Source organism: Mytilus galloprovincialis, chromosome 1 (assembly GCF_965363235.1).
Source record: "Mytilus galloprovincialis chromosome 1, xbMytGall1.hap1.1, whole genome shotgun sequence".
Lineage (NCBI taxonomy): Eukaryota > Metazoa > Mollusca > Bivalvia > Mytilida > Mytilidae > Mytilus > Mytilus galloprovincialis.
The window spans coordinates 88065983-88082105 of record NC_134838.1 but is presented as its reverse complement, the minus strand read 5'-3'; the positions used below and the strand labels follow the sequence as shown (position 1 = coordinate 88082105).

Genomic DNA, 16123 nt, shown 5'->3' with positions numbered 1-16123 from the left:
TACAGCTTGTTGTTCGGGGGGAGCCAAGTCTCGGTATTGAAGGCCGATACATTGACCTATAATGGTTTACTTTTATAAATTGTTATTGTGTAATCTCTCTGTCTTCTTTAGTTTTTACAAAAAATACATGACGTCATTAAAGAAAAATCATATTTTTAAAAAGAAAATTGAGAATAGTAATGGGGAATATATCAAAGAGACAACAACACTGGCAAAGAGCAGAAAACAGCAAAAGGCCACCAATGGGTCTTCAACGCCTTGATAAAATTCCGCACTAAAATCGCCAATGCAGAACAACGCAACAAGATACACCACAAGAAATCTTGATTCAAGGCAATTAATAAAGAAAAAAAGAAAAATCGATGAAAAGCATTTCCCCAAAATTGTATTACTTCACAACCTATCCATAGAATCGAGGTCAACGTCCATCTGTTTAAGCCGTCTGTAGATCTTTTTTGGGTTGTTAGGTTATCTTATTGACATTTATTCAAATTTTTATTTAAATAAGAAAAGTGGAACAGACTATACTTAATCGCATGACCGTATCAAATGTTTCAAAAACAGTCCCATCATCTTCTGCTAATTATTTCAATACTTTATGTTTCAAAATCTTTTATTTTCAATTTATTCTCTGTTACTCTTTCTTGTAAACATGTGTTATACTATTAACATGCTTATGAAGATAAATTTATCAAAAAGAAAAGATTTTAATTCTTTCTGTTTCCGTTTTCCGTTCCGTATTTCGTTCCGTTTTCCGTTTCCGCCCTTTAGCAACACCCTAAATGAGGCTACACAAAATGAAAAACTAAGCGAAATTGTGAATCCCGCATTGCACGAAAAAATGTGTTGTATTTCAATAAATAACACGTGTTCTCGGTTGGTTGTAAACACGTAGTAGTCCATCATGCATTGTTACTCATTTAGTGGATTGGTCAAAAACCTAGGTAAAAATAAATTGCGTCACATGTAAATAAAGAATTACATGTGCGAGAACATAAGTATGCTAATTTATGCATTTCCATACAAGGTAGTGGTCCCGACCTGTTAAATAAGGTTAGTTACATCCCAGCTCCTTTGTTCTAACTGGGGTGATCTGAGCCGGATCACTCCTGCCAGATCACCCCAGTTTGAGTTTCTTTGTTATGCATGCTTTCCTTTGTTCTGTAACATTTTGGCGGGAATGACAAATTCAGTATAAAACTTATAATTAATTATACGGAGAAGACTATCTATCAAAATTCACGTAGAAAAAATCCAGTGTATATGCTGGGGTTCGAACTCAAGACATTTAGCATATCAAGCCATGACACATACCACTACACCAGGACGACTGGATACGAACTATCAGAAATTTAACATACTTAAAGGAAGCAAGATATTTTTATAACTGGGGCGAGTTGGCAGACCTTTACTCAGTGGGGTTTAAACCCTTTTCGTTAAATAAATGAGTTGTCAGACTGATTGTTCAATTTGATTTTACACTTTTTTAAAGTTTGGCGAGTCGGTTTCAAGAGTGGGGCGATTTTTTCATAAAGTGGCGATATAGTGTGGGTCGATTGGCAAGTGGGGCGAGTTGACATTATTTGATATCTACTCATCGTGTTTGGGGGTCATAAAGGGTATACATCATATAGTAATATATAAAGTATATTATAATGGTTGTGTGGCGTTCTAAACTAGATTTTATGAATTGTAAATGGTTTTTCGTCTATTCTTAATCAGCTGGGATGTAAAATAGTTATCCCATTCGGACTTGGTGTGTCAGTGTAAGATCACCCTCTGGCCTCCGGCCATCGGGATGATCTTACACTGACACACCGCGTCCTTATGGGATAACTATTAATGAAATACATGTAAAAGTGAGTTGTTTTCAGATCTCAGTACAAATATAAATTTAAAAGTAAGGTAGAAATATAGTTGCATTACTACTGTTAACAGTAATAGCAGAATTTGATTATGATGATATTTTTAACTACATTGTATATAAATAGTTTTGTCTGGGGACAGAGATGTAGTTGTTGATTATATGGAAATCAGATAAATCATAGCATAACAATATATTGGAACAAAAGCATGTTTAACAGCTGAATAGTTTTTACCTGTGAAATGTTATCTGTCTTATTAAATGAAGTTGTAAGTCATCTTGTTATATAAATAAATAAACTACATCCCTTTGATAAATTATGCAAATTTGGTCTACCTTTGTGAAACATTTTATAATTATAGTCAGGTATATATTGATTGTGAGTACCTTACATAGTAGTTAAAGGGACTCTATTTCACACGGTTCTGTGAAATATAGTACGGCAAATATATACCGGTACATACTATCCGCGTAACACAGATAGATTTTCACTCCTCTGGAAAAAATCAACCTGTGAAATACCATGCCTGGAAAAAAAATACAGGTACAAATTATCCTCCGGATAAAATATCACAGAGGAAGAAATAAACCGTTACAAATTCACATATTTAAAAGTCAATTTTACTTAGGCTTTGTTTGTCAAAAGAAGTATTTGTTTCTCGCTTTCCTTTGGTAACGGTAAGAAAGTATCAAATCGAAGGATTTAAGCCTGCCCATATCAATTGAATATGTTATCTAATTATTGTAGTTTATTGACTCGTTGTTTACACTTTGTTTGACTACTACTTACATTTTTGTTTATATTTTATTTTGCCGTTCATCAAACTAGTTATCTGACCTAATAAAAATCACACGGTCCCATAAATTAATAGTACTGACAATTTTGATATAAATCTTTCTCTGGAGCTGTGTATTCGAATTCGCCAAAATTAAGTGTGTAAATATGTTTGTTATAATTTGTTGTTATTTTGTTATAATTTATTGAATTGTAAATAGCACGGGTGACAATTATATATATATGTTACAGTAAATAGGTGAAATTAGGAATTACACGTAATTACTAAACATTTCAGTAAATACCTGTAATCACTAGTCAATTTAGTAATTACATGTATTTACTAGTTGTTTCAGTGATTACAGGTATTTACTGATTTTTTTGGTCATTTTTACAGCTATTTACTAACTTGATATTTTTGTTTAAAAATTAAAGACATAATTCAAGATATCAAATAAGAAAGTAAGGGGTAGGGATTTTTAGGGCTTACTTAAGTATCAAGGAGTATAAGGCACATTAAAAGTGCATACTCTTCAGTGTTTGTGAATTGAAACTGGAAAATGGTTGTTTTATAAGTTTTGAAACTCCCTAAAAATCATTTTGAGCATGCAAGACAATGATATCAATCCAATATTGAGAAAAACATTTTTGAGAAATTTATAGGCAACTTAGCCAGCTATATTTTAAGATAGACATTATATTATGGCAAACTTGGTTAAATTATCTTGATAATTCTTAAAATCTCATAATTTTGTTATATAAAAATCTCCATCAGGCATACTCTGCATATCAACTTGGCCAATAACATGAGTTAAATTCCTTTTACAAAAAAGGTTTAACTACGACTTCTTTTGTCAGACATTTGCGATGAAGCTGACATTCTTCACAAACAAATTTATACAAATTGATGGCGTTAAGAGTCACATTTTCATATTTCCGTGCTTTTATGAGTTCTTCAAGACCTCCAAACTTAAACTTATATACCTCCAACAAAATTTTATCATCGTTTCTTCCTGTATAAGAATGATCTTTTTGTGGATTGAAAAAGTCAACTAAATGGTCCATCCCTTTTGTTTTACTTTCAATGTTGACATTCTTTTCCTTTTTTTCGAGCCTGCGTTTTTTGTCGCAAAAACGAGACATAGCGAACCAACCTAATAATTCCGTCGCCAGCAGCGTCCACAAATATTCGCTCTGTGGTTATATTTTTTAAATTATCCTGGATTTCTACCAAACTTGAACAGAAGCTTCAGTTGTTTATGATCAAAAGATAAATTTCAAGAAGTAAATTTTGTAAAAATAAAATCAAGTTTTTCCGTATTTTACTTATAAAGGGACTTAGTTTTTATGCCAGTTAACATTACATTCACACTGTGGTTAATTTTTTTTAAATTTTAATAACTTTCTCAAAATATCCTGGATTTCTAAAGCTTGTTTATGATCATAAGATAGTATCTAGAAATAAAGTTTGTAAAAATAACTATGCTTTTCGTATATAACTTTTTTAAACGGACTAATTTTTTTCCAGTTAACATAACATACACTCTGCAGTTAAAGTTTAGATTTCATAAACCATCCTGAATTTTTAACAAATTTTGATAGACAGAACTAGTCAAAAGATAGTATCTAGAGGAAAATTATAAATATTTTTTAAACCCTTAAAGTTTTGATAGCTGAATACTCACTGATTTTCTTATTAGTATTACCATAACTTTTGATCAGTTGACCATATTACAACATTGTTTTAACAGTGAGTAAATAGGTGTAAAAATTCATTTTAAAATCAGTAATTACTGGTAATTACTGGGCAGTTCTAGGAATTACTTGTATTTACTGAGTGCATCGGGAATTACATGTAATTCCTAAATTTTAGTAATTACATGTAATTCCTAATTTCACCTATTTACTGTAACATATATATCACAGTGTAGATACTATTCTAAACGCTATCCAGAAGTCGCGATTTTCGAAGCGAGAACTTTTTTGATGACATTTTAAATTTGATGAATATACTGAATTAAGATATTCTCAAATGGTTAAGAATTAAGTTCAGCACATTCATTATTCGTATATTTGCCTTAATCAAAATATTTTCAAGTGCATCACTAAGGAAAATCAGTCGGTGAACCTAAAATTAATCTTTTTACCCTCTAAGTGTACAAATTAAGGTAAAAACCAGACTTAATTAATTAAATGAAGTATATTTCAAGTGGTGGTACAAGTTTCAATCAGATCTTTGAAGCCAGAAATAAGAAAATTACATTTGTTTGAATTTCTCACTGTACGATCAGTCTCGCTTGTATATTTTGAAACTGTATGATCAGTCTTTATTTCACTGTATTCTAGTGGTGATTTCAAAGTTATTTTCGATAATTAGAAGGTGGCATTTTTCTAAATAACACAAATATATTTCAATAAATTCACATCCTGAAAACTTATGAAACATGTTTTAGCTTGATAGGGTGTACTCGACTTACTACATTAAGTATAAGGATGTTTAAATGTTGTATAAATAAGAGAAAGGTTTGTTGTATATATAAGTTTCAGAAATGTCCTCCGTTATACTTAAAATTGTACAAACACACATATTCAATTGTTATATAAAAATGCATGTATTTGCACACATTCGAGGCCATACTGTAGCCTATAATTGATCACAGTTCCTTCACTTTATTTTGGATGTAGAGCTGTCTCTTTGACACTCAATTGTACACCACTTTGTAAAGCGGGGGTTTATAGTGATAATGAAGTCCGTCTTTCCGTTCGTCCGTTGGACCAGTACAATATGTTTCGCCGGTTTTGTAAGCGCATCTCATCATAAACCACTAATATACATTGGGGGTTCCAACCATTTTTAAATGGAGAGGGGGTCCAATCCAGGAGAAAAGGGGTTTCCAAATATATGTTCCCATACAAATGCATTGATAGTTAAAAAAAGGGTTTCAAACCGCCGGATCCCCTTTTTTGGATCCGTCACTGATATACATACATTAAGTGTGCATGATTCACATTGTGGAATTATGATTTTATTGTCCTTCTTAATTTCAGCAGGTATCAGTTTGAAATTTTTTGTTCAGACATTTGTAATAGATGGAGAAACACGTGTTGCAACTTTCAACTTTAATTCTTCCGAATCATGACGAATTATGCAATGATCTACAAGTTCTGCAAAATCCTTTGACCGTACATTTGTGCAATAAAAATTTAAACACCGAAACTCTGTCATTGGATTATCCTGAAAAAGAAATATATCTTTCGTTTACTTAAATGCATTACAGCATTTATATTGATTTGAATTTAAAATGTACATTTCATAAACAATTTTCAAATAACAAAGTCAGTGGACTAGATATTAATGATGTGCCACCCTTTCACCCCATCCCAAAGTTTTCCTCAGGGACGACTAATACCAACTTTTAGCCTGAATGTTTCTATAATGAGGCAGATGTAAATGAAAAATTGATGATAAAAAAACATAGCCGACTCCCAAGGAAAATCAAAACAAGAGCCTTTCAGAAGACAGCAATCCAGATTTTTTTTAATTTATTCATATCTTGCATTTTTCAATCTTTCAAGAACCATCACTCATGAACGTTGAATGTGAAAATCATCAATATCATATTGACCTCCATGTTATCATCAGTAACACAATATTAAAGTTTGAAAAGTTGTATGATTGAACGATTCATGAGTTAACGTACGGAGACGACTGGAAACACCATTTTAAAACCTTTCAAGAAGCATACCTCATGATCAAAAACAGTAAAAATCGTCAATATCAAACTTGACCTCCATTTTGGCATCAGTAACGACAAATTAAAATTTTAAAAGCTTTGATTGAAAGGTTCATGAGTAAAGGGCATGGACAATGTTTGGCAGCATTCTAACATCACCAAAATGATATAAATAAAAAGATGTGGTATGAGTGCCCATGAGACAACTCTCAATCCAAGTCCCAATTTATTTTAAAATTTTAGTACAGCGGGTTTAAACGTTTTAATGGTCGCACCAACCTTCAACCTATCAACCGATTTTTCTGTGGAAAATCCGGTTAAAAAGGGTGAAAGTACATTAGCAAATTATTATCATTTTCATAAGTTGCCACGAAATTAATAAATGCAATCAGTACAATGAAATATATGGATTAACCCAGAAATCGCTTTAAGTAAACTGATAAAATCCTTTTCATTTTAAATTCATTCGTTATTGATAAAGGTAATGATTTCTGTAAACTTACCCAAATTATATCACATGAATTATCCCCCTTCGCAAAGCTTTCTTTATCCATTTTTTGTAATTTTAAAGGAGACAAGCTTGATTTATGTTATCATCAATTGGTCAACGGCGGACGGTGTAAATAGTCTTTAAAAATGTAATAGCTAAACAGATAACTGTAACGATACACTATACTCATGATACTAGCCCAATACCATTCATGGTTCACCCTCGGCGGGTCGTAGAAAGCTGCTCCCTGCAGAGCACCTGGTTCTGTAATTTTAAAATCCAATTCTCTGAAAATTTTACAAAGTTCACAAGCGAATCATGTATTGCTTTTTATGCATTTGATTTAAAATAAGACTGACGGAACAAAAATACAATTATTTTTCCGTCTGCAAAAATCCTCAGAAATATATTTGTATTGTCTGATGAAAGAAATACACGTTATAGTTCCCTGAACAGTTCTTGTTATCACATAGACACGTATATACCTTCAAATTGCCGTTGTTTTTTTTCTTCAAAATCACGACTGGTCATACAGTCAAAAAATCTGAAATCGCTTCTAGAATACAGTCAGTTCTAGACTGATCGTACAGTAATTTATTTTGGGATCCTCAAGGGAAACATATTTTTTATGGGAAATACGAATATTCTACTTAAATACGAAAAGAATATTGAAACAGTATATATTTAACTGTAAACTGATGCAAATTTTTGCAATAAAAGATTATTTGCTAAATGTACTACGAGAGCAAAATTGTCCATCGATTTCACTTTTTTCTATCAAGTTGGTGTGATGCACACGTATATTTTATATTCTAATGCATGTTTTTGTTACAGTTATTCATATTTAAGATGCTATACATACCTTGAAGATGTTCAAAGCACTTTATGGATATGAGTAAACAAATGATTAGAAAAATCACCGTAGGCAAAACCGTCCTGTTAGCCAGTTGGAAATCATCGCTTTGAAAATCGCGACTTCCGGATAGCGTACAGAATAGTATCTACACTGTGTATATATTAAGGCTGAAATGTTGAATGTGGAAGAAATGACCACTCTGACTCACTGTTACACTTCTTGGGATATCAAAGTTACTTGATGGGTATTTCCAGCGCACTTTACAAATTTAAGGTGGGACTCTTATACAATCGAGGAACAAGAGTTAAAGAAAAGTTGTTAAACTTAGATGATATTGATTTTGCAAATTTATTTATGCAGCATAGTTTGGGTGCTATACCTGTAATGTTATTGTTAATCATATGTTAATCTGAAATAAAAACCAGAATCGATTTCAAAGAGAATTCAACAGTTTTTTGTCAAAAGGAAGCCAAATACAGTCGGGCTTGTTTACTAAATATTTACCAAAGTGTTGTATCATATATTGTAAAATAACGAAAAATGTATTATTTATTATGCTATTTATATTGATATTAGTCTTGCTTTTGTCTGAGGATATAGAAAAAAACTCCTGGTCGATGTGCTCGTTGAGAGATTTTCCGAACTATTAATAGATTTTGCTTCGAAAGCTATTCCAAATAAAATTATCCCAGTCAGGAAAACCGAGCTCAGTGGATGAATAATTACATGTACATACGCCTGACTATTAGAAAAAGAAACCGTATTTATAAGAAGGTGAAAAAGGCAAATAGTCCCGAAAATTGGCTACAATTTCGTAGAAGTCGAAACAAAAGTGTGAACGTAATAGGGATCGAGAAGACAAAAATTCTTTGACAAATTGATCGAAAAGCTTAGAACGACCATGTCTTCAACCAAAGTTTGGTTGCATTTAGCCTACCACATAACCAACCTAAAATCTCGAGACATGAATGTCCCGCCTATCAATTTAAATAGCTCTGTTATTGATGACGATAAACAAAAGACCGAGGCATTCAATTACTATTTTGCGTCGCAGTCTAATATCGACAAGAGCAACAAATTAGTGCCTAGGGACGATGTCCCTCCAGATAGACGATTAAGTAGTATCGTTTTCGAAACGTACGAAGTTAAAGACATTATTCAAACTCTAAATGTCAACAATGCTTCGGGACCCGATGCTTTAAGCGGTCGTATTCTCAAGCCGGTTGCCGATATTATAGCAAAACCATTACGCGCTATTTTCAACTTAAGTCTTGAAACAAAAAGTTTCCGTCCGCATGGAAGCTAGCTAATGTAATTCCTTGTTTCAATAATGATGATAAAAGCATATTTAGTAATTATCGTCCAAATTATCTCTTCTCTCGGTGAAAAAAGTGAGTAAAGTTTTTGAGCGTTGTGTATATAAGCACGTATTTAACTTCATACGAGTTTTGATTACCGAGCACCAGTCTGGTTTCATGCCTAACGATTCGACCAGAAATCACCTTTAATACATTTGTAACGTTCTTAGTAAAGCCTTAGACGAAGGCAAAGATATCAGGTTAATATTTTTCGATAAAAGTAAAGCCTTCGACCGTGTGTGGCATAAGGGATTGCTCTATTAGTTGCAAATGATGGTGATTGTTGGTGACCTTCTCCTGTGGCTTAAAGATTACTTGTCGAACAGAAAACAAAGGGTTATCATAAACGGAGTAGAATTTACTGGGCTGATGTAAATGCTGGGGTACCCATGGGTTGAATTTTTTTGGCCCTTGTTGTTCCTCATTTATATGGATGACAGTATTAACTTAGGGGTCATCCATAATTGTCAACCATTTTCCAAAGTGTACAAAACGTACACTTTTTCAGACCCCCCACCCTCCCTCAAAAAGTGTACATCAACCATTTTCAGATTTCAAGAGAAGAATCAGTCATTCTTAATAAAAAGAAGATCCTGTCTATTATATTTTAGTTTAATATAGAAATTTGCATTGAAAAAAAACTAAAACATATCTGACTGTTTTATTTGATGACATCTATCTGTGATGCTTGTGTTTTGTCAGAATAAAGAGTACAAAGATTAGTGTTTCCCCTATCACACAGTGGGAATGGTAACTCCAATAAAAAATGGTAGAATGAAATTCAAAAGTGTGGCTGTGGCCATTGATTGACACATTAAATTCCTCCATTGACTGGGACAATTTAGTTGAACGTTTGTATGTAACGACCACTGCTCACTATGTACTTTTTAAAGACACTTAAACTATGGGGTCACCAAAGGTTCTCAACACCTTAATAAAGTAATTCGAAAAACTAATCAGAAATAACACGATGTTTTGATTTATATCAATTATATAAATCAAATCATAAAGGTTATTCCTGATTAATTTCTTGAATTATTTTATAATTAAAGGCGTTAAGAAACCTTTGGTGACCCCACAGTTTAAATGTCTATCGTAGGTACGTCGTGAACAGTGGTCGTTACAGACAAACGTTCATGTAAATTGTCCCAGTCAATGGATGAATTTAATGTGTCAATCAATGGCCACAGCCACACTGTTTTGAATTTCATTCTAAATTAACAAAAGGGCACATAGATTATGCTAAGAATCAAAGAAAGGGAAATGCATGGTTATATTGCATTGGTAAAGTATGGACTGACAGTTGTTGATGGAATCAGAGCTCAAGACAGCAATCAATAAAAGTGTAATGTTTTAAAACATTTTGAGTTTTTAAATTTCCCGCCTGTATTTTTATTTAAAAGGTCCCTGTAAATATGCCATTCATTGCACTATTATCGTTTATGTATATATACTGTAGCGTGCACATATATTGGATATTTTCTAAGTTAAGGTTAAACTTCATATGGAGGTGCTCCTAATATTAAAGGAGGCTTATACTAAGAAAAATAAGTTTACTTCTGGTTTACTGGTTTACTATTTTGGAATGCGCTCATTACAAGGAAATTAATCGAAGGACCAGTTTAAAATCTTTTCATAAAATGGCGTCTTGTCAAAATCAAAACATTGAAAGAATTTAGTGTTTCCATCAATTTTGTTTATTAAACAGAGTAAAACGATATCGATCAATAATAAAGCAGGTGAAATTGACAATCGGGGGTACTGAGAAACGCTTGCAAACTTTTTGTTTAAATAATTTTACTAGTTCACATTTTTGAAAGATTTAGCCTAGTTTTCATATGATTTGATCTTTTAATCGTTCAATCCCGATTGAGTAGAATTATGATATCGAAATCAATATCATCAAGTGAAAATAATAAAGAAGAAATAAGAAGAGAAACACACCCAAGCCAATTCTCGATTTTATAAATCGACTTTCCCTACCGAAACGATATAAATTCCGCAAATAAAAAAAAAGCGTACGGTAAAAATGTTGATTTTTTAACCCCCTCCCCCCAAGTGTACGTTTTGTACACTTTGGAAAATGGTTGACAATTATGGATGACCCCTTAGTAATCTGTAAGATTAAACTATTTGCAGACGATACAGACATTTATGCTGTTGAAGATAATCCACTGGTTTCATTGATTTCTTTAAACTACAACTTGCGTAAAATAAATAGCTGGGCGGATAAATGGTTAGTAAATTTTAACCCGTCTAAGACAGAATCCATTGTTTTCTCACAAAAAAGCGAACCAGATTATCATCTCCCTTTGAATATTAATGGCTTCATTATAAAATGAGTTCAACTCGTATGGAACGCCGAAACTGTCTTATAGTGTAAATATTTAATGTGTTTTGTCGATTTGCCTTTACGTCCTGTCATTTCTTCTTTATGTTAAGTGCAGATGCCTTTATTTCCTGACACGGCAACCCTGTGTTATGTAAAATTAGTAATTTGTTTGGTCAAACAATTGTATGATATGTCATTGCTAAACTTTGTTGTGTAAAATATGCATTACATTATGATGTAACTACTATATATTCTGTGAATACTTCGAAACTTTATGATCAACCACCTTTACATTCTCTCATATTTTATCTATGTTGTGTCTATTCTTCTTTTACGTAAGTCAGTTAATAATTGCGTCCTGTCTCAAGTATGATTGTTTTGTCAAATGTTCTAAAGGTTTTGTTTTGCTACACCTTTATTCTATGTAAATCTCATGACATTATAGTCTTTTGGCGTTATGGTGTGTTTATACATATGTATCTCCAGTGAAAAACACAATACATCATGGTATAATTCATATGAGTTTTGCCGAACAATTGATACTCTCTGTGAGCATGCATTACGTCATGTGCAAATGTCTTTTTCTTTATGTGCAAACAACTTATACGTTTTGTGCAAACCTCGTTTACCTTATGTGCAAACATCGTTCACCCTGTGTGCAAACATCGTTTACCTTATGTGCAAACACCCATTACGTTAAGTGTAAATACCTATTAAGTTATGTATAAAAACTACATCATTATGTGAAAACACTATTACGTTATGTGCAAATACCGCTTACATTATGTGCAAACACCATATAAGTTATGTGCAAATGCCTATTACATTATGTTCAAACATCTATTACGTTATGTGCAAACACCTATTACGTTATGTCCAAACACCTATTACGTTTATGTGCAAACACCTATTACGTTCTGGTAAACGCTTTTTTGACACAGACTGAAAAAACCGCATCAATGATATGCATTTTGTAAATGAAGAAAATTAAAAGTTTGACCTTTCTAACAAACTGTGGAAATTTATATTAATTATATTGATTAGTGTAAAAATGCTATATATACATACAATGTATCTAGTTTTATGGAAAATTATTTTGCTCTACTTTAAGAGTGTGCGTTATGCATCCATGCTTTGAAAATTTGTTCACTTTACTTGTTGAAAATTGTAACAAATATACAGACATGACTTTAGTTTTCAAGAGGTGCAACCGAAAGGAACAATACGATATAAAAAGGAGGATGTGGTACGAATGCCAATGTGACAACTCTTCACAAGAGACCAGGCTGATTTGTTATTACCCTCCCAGTAGGGTTTTCATGTATCGAGAAACGTGTACTAGATTAATGCTACAAATGTAATGACGTCTCCCACGATTCATGTATCAGCTAAGGGATCCTTCAAAATGTTTAAGATTTTATTTTCGTTCATTTCCTTTAACAGTTTTGAATATTATTCTGATTAACCTTTCTAAGACTTATTATTTCCTCCGTCCCTGACAAGGAGTGTTGAAACGGGTGGATGTCCTGAAAAGAGGTGGTCAGGTGACCGCCCCTCTTATCTGACAATTTTTTTTAAAACTAACAGTGATTTTTCATATTAAAAACTGCCTTATCCTGTAATCCACAAAAATGACGCATACACATATTTTTTTCTGAATGAAAGGGTTACCAGCCTTATTTCACCTTCACTGGTCATACTCGAAATTAGATCCCGCATCTTGAAACTCCAGATAATGACTTTCATTTATCCGTATTTGGTCCGGTAACTTTTCGAACCGTGTCACCAAGAACGATACAAAAAATATATATTCTAGTAAATTGTAATTGTTTTCTTCTATTAATTTTTTTATAAGTGATGTGCATATCATTTTGTTGTCTATAAGAATAAATAAATAATTTCGTTGCTAAAATGGTCATCATAACATAATTTTCCCTTTGAATTTCAGAAAACAACTGACTATCTATAAAAAAAAAAGATGTGGTATGAATGCCAATGAGACAATTCTCCACGAGAGACCAAATGACAAAGAAATAAATAGCAATAGATCTTCTTATGGCCTTAAAAAAAAAAACCCGTACCGCATACATGTAGTCATCTAATGTATTTATTTTTTTACCCCATTTAATTTTTTACCAGTTTAAAAAAAATGGTTACAGTTAAGTGATTCGCCTTTATCCTGCAATTAGCTGAGTTATTGTATACAAATAACAGGTAAACAACATTTGTTTTATCTTTGTTTGTACATGTACAAATAAATTTTCCTGCTACCCACTTCCATGTTGATCAATCGGTAATATGGATATTTCTTTCTGGGTAATAGTTCATTTTGGGGTTTTCTTCGAGTCCTCGTTTCAGTAATTGTAAAAATTAGAGACAATGGTTAAGATTTAAACAACTTATGCTCAAATACCAGGTGTAAATTGTAAACAATATATGTACATTGTCAGAAATATAAAATATATTAGTTCTCGCTGCGAAACAGGAGAAAATTCGGCAAGCCTCGCTTTTCGTCCTGTTTCTAAAGCTTGTACAAATAAATTTCACGTTTACCGACAAAGTACATTTATGATCAATACATTATTACACAGTTGTTGATATGAATTTATCGTTTTGTTCAATATTTCAACGAATATCGTCGTATAAATTAGAAACATCAACTTATTTTCCGAACGGAGAGTCATAAATTTAATGAATATTATTGCGAGATATACGGTATAAACGGTAAGCTTCGATGCGTTTAGTTATGAACGCGAATGGTTCGTTAAATATATCTAAATACACAATCAAGCCAAATGCTCATAAAAGGGATTTGCTGCACATCATTATTTTGAGAAATCGTAATTTAAAAAATATAAAATTTCATACAAATATATTCTATTGGATCTAAATGTTATCATTCTAAAATATGTTTTGACAGTTTCCGTTAAATATTACCATTTTTAGATATATCGGTCCCCCTTTTCTCGGCTACTGTTAGAGCGAGACGTTTTTTTTTGTTCATTAATAGCCAGCGAGACACGCCGTTCATATGATACAATCCAAATTATCCTCAAAGTGCGAAACAATCTTGAATTGATGCAATCTTGTTCGCCTCGAAATCGACATAACATATTTATTCAAAATTCTTTAAAAAAATCACCTATATAACGAAAAGAAAACTGTGACAGACTTTAACACGAAAGGGAAGGCTTAAATTCTTCTGTAATTTTCCTGCTACTGATTATTAATTAAGAAAGTTCACTTGTCATGTTTTGAATTGTTGGAATTTCGGAACCCTCTTGTTCATCCGTTTAAAGCACCATGAAACAATTGCCAGCTAACTCACAGTTTTCAAAAATCTTTAAATGTGCAGTATTTCATTGATACGATTTGAGTTCTCAAAATGAATCAAGATAAAATAAGGTTATAAGACATTTGTAAAAAATATAAAACCCTTGTTATGTTTTATTAATTTTTGAGAACATCTTTATGTTAAAGATATTAATCAAAGTACTGAAGTACTGAACATCGGATGACCGCAAGTTCTTGTGGACGGTCACAAGCACTTGTCTCAGAAAACCAAATCACATCTCTTTACCTGAAAGTGACGTTAAAGTACAGATATATATTTTTTCTGTGCTTGGATGATAAATTCAACCTCATCGTAGAAGTGATACAAATCAGTAAACTCTGTTTTTTTTTTTTGTTATACATTATTTAAATATTTGTAAATCACAGTTACATGTATTATATATAAGTTTTGTCCATTTGTATATCATTCTATTGCACTATATTAATTATAGTGCTGTGCAAGTGCATGATGGACACTCTTCGGTAATAATTCGATTTTTCTGATAGATTGAATTTGAGTGGGCATTCATATTTTCCAGCAAAACATTCAAAGTCCCACGCAGAGAGAGGGAGCAAAGACAGATAACTCTGCATGGGAAATTGCAAACGTTCTTGAGATATTCTTCCGCATGCGGTAACACACTTTTTGTACGTGTGTATAAATATTAAAGATTTTTTACTTTATTTATGTTTCTAACGAGTTTTACGACATTTTCATATCATTAATTTATGTTAAAAAAAATATATTTTTAGGAGTATCCATTTGAAATGAATTAAGAACAAGTGATAAGGAATGTAATTTTGCACTCGATAATGTCCGCGTATATATTATTACCATGTTTATAGATGGGTCAATCTCAAAACGAAGGTTACGTACTGGAAATTTAGGCGACAGCATTACACATGAATGCCCTCACGGTCATCCGATATAAAATGAATAGAGAAGTTGTTCATTAAGATATCATTAGATAAACAAACACACGGACCTAATTATTTTTTCTTTTTTTGATTTCTCATTCAATGACCAGTGGCGGAACCAGAATTTTTGAAAATAATGGAGCTGCGTTTGTTGGTTCTATAAGCAGTTTGATTAAGAGGGGGCTCGGAACTCAGTTTTGCCAAAACTCCCTGCCAATTCCAAAAAAAAAAATACAAGATAAGAGGTGGCGGGAAAATATCTTCGTCCTCGGTCAATATAATCTGAATAGACGCATATATGTGTTGACCTTGTCAAAAGTCTATAATTTATAAATGTAATTCAGCGCCTTCCAAAACCATATGTTATGATTATGTATGCAAGATATGGCGACCTATGAAATGACCCGCTTGGTGCAGATGAAAGAGAACATTACATAAATAAGGCCGTTAGTGCTCTCGTTTG

At 32.4% G+C, this 16123-nt stretch overlaps 1 protein-coding gene across 1 annotated transcript in view; it reads left to right on the top strand.

The window, feature by feature from the left end:
- LOC143061976 (uncharacterized) overlaps positions 1-15514 on the top strand; it is a 290220-nt gene extending 274706 nt beyond the window's left edge. The window contains exons 8-9 of the mRNA XM_076233859.1: positions 11217-11313; positions 15496-15514. Of these exons, the coding sequence (XP_076089974.1) occupies positions 11217-11313; positions 15496-15514 (116 nt within the window). The remainder of the gene's footprint in view (positions 1-11216; positions 11314-15495) is intronic.
- Positions 15515-16123: the final 609 nt, after the last annotated feature.